The sequence below is a fragment of the Ipomoea triloba genome, chromosome 9, assembly GCF_003576645.1.
Source record: "Ipomoea triloba cultivar NCNSP0323 chromosome 9, ASM357664v1".
NCBI lineage: Eukaryota > Viridiplantae > Streptophyta > Magnoliopsida > Solanales > Convolvulaceae > Ipomoea > Ipomoea triloba.
Genome location: NC_044924.1, coordinates 24,532,623 through 24,534,993, shown reverse-complemented (window position 1 = coordinate 24,534,993; position 2,371 = coordinate 24,532,623). Strand labels below are relative to the sequence as shown.

General features: G+C 44.2%; 1 protein-coding gene across 1 annotated transcript; it reads left to right on the top strand.

The window, feature by feature from the left end:
- The first annotated feature begins 401 nt into the window (after nucleotides 1-401).
- LOC116030581 (trihelix transcription factor ASIL2-like) lies at nucleotides 402-2,073 on the top strand. Its single transcript, XM_031272883.1, has one exon. It carries the CDS (start codon nucleotides 665-667, stop codon nucleotides 1,721-1,723), a length of 1,059 nt encoding a protein of 352 aa, XP_031128743.1. The 5' UTR covers nucleotides 402-664; the 3' UTR covers nucleotides 1,724-2,073.
- The last annotated feature ends 298 nt before the right edge of the window (nucleotides 2,074-2,371 follow it).

Genomic DNA, 2,371 nt, shown 5'->3' with positions numbered 1-2,371 from the left:
ACTCACTGCTTTAACACTATGTCATATTTCCAATCGTTAGTTTATCGTTTAATTAAGATATAAACCAACTTGTTAGCTCACACCTTAACAAGAGCTGCAAGCTCTCAGTCTAATTCTCAGTCCTAGGACGTTGATCCCCCATTTGTATTCGTTCCTTACTATATCCTATGATTTAATAATATTTTCTATTTGGTTTAAAAAAAAATCATAACTTGCTTCCCAATTATGACTAATCACAATTAATTTCAACCACCTACCTACGTATTTTACATTTTTACTTACCACCTTTTTTACTTTTGTTGCAAAAAGCTTTGAACATGAATTGGAGCAGGCAGGCCGTTTTAATTTTGTTTTCCCCTATTTCATAGGCTTCCCAAAGCTTTTTGTTTTCTCCCATTTTGGTAGCCCAGATGAGATGAGAAAAAACAAAAAAAAATGTTTTGATTCCGTTGGCGTAACTCCCCGCCTCCCACGGCGCACTTTAGCCGCCCCCACCTCCCCCTCCCTTAGCGGTGGTCTCATCCGTCTGTCTAGATCTCCACATCAGCCGCAAACGCTTTAAACCTAACCCCTCAAATCACCATTCATTCATTATGTCACCGCCCACCGCCCACCACCACCCCCTTCTCCTCCTCCCCAAATCCCTAATCTTCGATTTCCTTTCATGGCCGCCGCATCGTCTTCTCCGTCCAATCAGGATCTCTCTGCTACTCCGCCTGAGAATCCTTTATCTATTGTCACCGTCGCCGCCGCTGGCTCTGGCGCTGGAGCTGCCTCCACTCGCCGCCTTCCTCCGCCCTGCTGGTCCCACGAGGAAACAATAGCCCTAATCGATGCGTATCGGGACAAGTGGTACTCTCTCCGCCGCGGTAATCTCCGGGCCAATCACTGGCAGGAAGTCGCCGACGATGTCGCCGTTAGATGCCCTGTCGATTCTCCCAAGACCGCCGTGCAGTGCCGCCACAAGATGGAGAAGCTCAGGAAACGATACCGTGCCGAGATTCAACGCGCCGCCCCATACGGTGGCGTTCGCTCCCACCGTTACTGCTCCTCCTGGGTCTTGTTCAAGCTCATGGATGCCATGGAAAGAGGTACCAACGCCGCCGCCGCCGCATCTCCGCCACCCGATGAGGAGGAGCTCGAGGATGATGCGGAAGATATCAAGCAAAATAGCGTCAAACACATCGGTGATATATATAGCCAAAACAATCTGAATTCTAATAAAAGAAGTAGCTTTCAGGGTTCCATGACTAATGGGGGAACTGGTGTTCGGATTCGTATTCCAACACTTCCCATGGCCAAGCCTTACAGTAAATTTGATGAAATATTAACCCAAAACCCTAACCCTAACCCTAACACTAGTTATGGGTCTAGTAGGATGTTAAAAGGAGATTGTTTTGGGAAGAAGTCTGCTGATTTGGGGAAAAGGGTTAGTGGGGAAGAAGAGGTGGGGGAGAAGAGGAAGGCAGACCCAATTGCTGAGATGGTCACAGCAATTAAGGCATTGGGAGATGGATTTCTGAAGATGGAGAGGATGAAAATGGAATTGGCTCGGGAATTAGAAGAAATGAAGATGGAAATGGAAATGAAAAGGACTGAGATGATTCTTGAATCGCAACAGAGGATTGTGGAAGCTTTTGCCAATGCTCTCACCGAGAAGAATAATAATAATAAGAAGACCAAGAGGATGCCTACCCCAGAATGTCAGATGCCTCATAGTTGATTGTCCTTGGTTAAATGCACAAGTTTAGGTGTTGGTTGATCCATCACCCATCTGGAGATGGGTTATTTTTGACATTTCTGAAACAAGGGAATCATGGATGTATTGGAACTCTGGTGCACTTCTGGTGTGCCTAAGTTTACAACTTATTTTCACACATGAAGAGAGATTGGAATTTGTCAACTTTAAACTTAAGTTAGTGCTGTAGCTGAGTAGATTGTTTATGTACCGATGTAAGCCTGCTCAAGAAATTGCACTTATGTGCTGCTGCAATGTAGTTGTGTACTTAATATTATCTCATTCAATTTATTAGAACAAAGCTTTCTGCTCCCTTGGCTTTGGAATTCTTGTCATGCTTTTGCTTGCAGTCTGTTTCTTGTGATGGTGAGAGAGAGCATCATTGGATGAGTGGTTTTGTGCTCTCCTTTTTACAAAACAGGGCATTATTTTGGCTGTTGCACTAGTCCTTTGCTCACCTTGCACTGCATCCTTGCGTCATCAAGGTAAAAGTTCTATCCTCAAATGCTGTATATTCATAAAACTTTAGCATACTTGTTAATGTTTTTAAGCAGAGTTATTGGAGCTTAGAATATTTTGAATTGAACTTATAGGGGCTTCATGAAAATTTCTTCCAGTTGTTAAATGCTCTCA

Bases quoted from the DNA above. Each gene is read 5' to 3' on its own strand.
- LOC116030581 (XM_031272883.1), top strand. From the start codon at position 665: ATGGCCGCCGCATCGTCTTCTCCGTCCAATCAGGATCTCTCTGCTACT.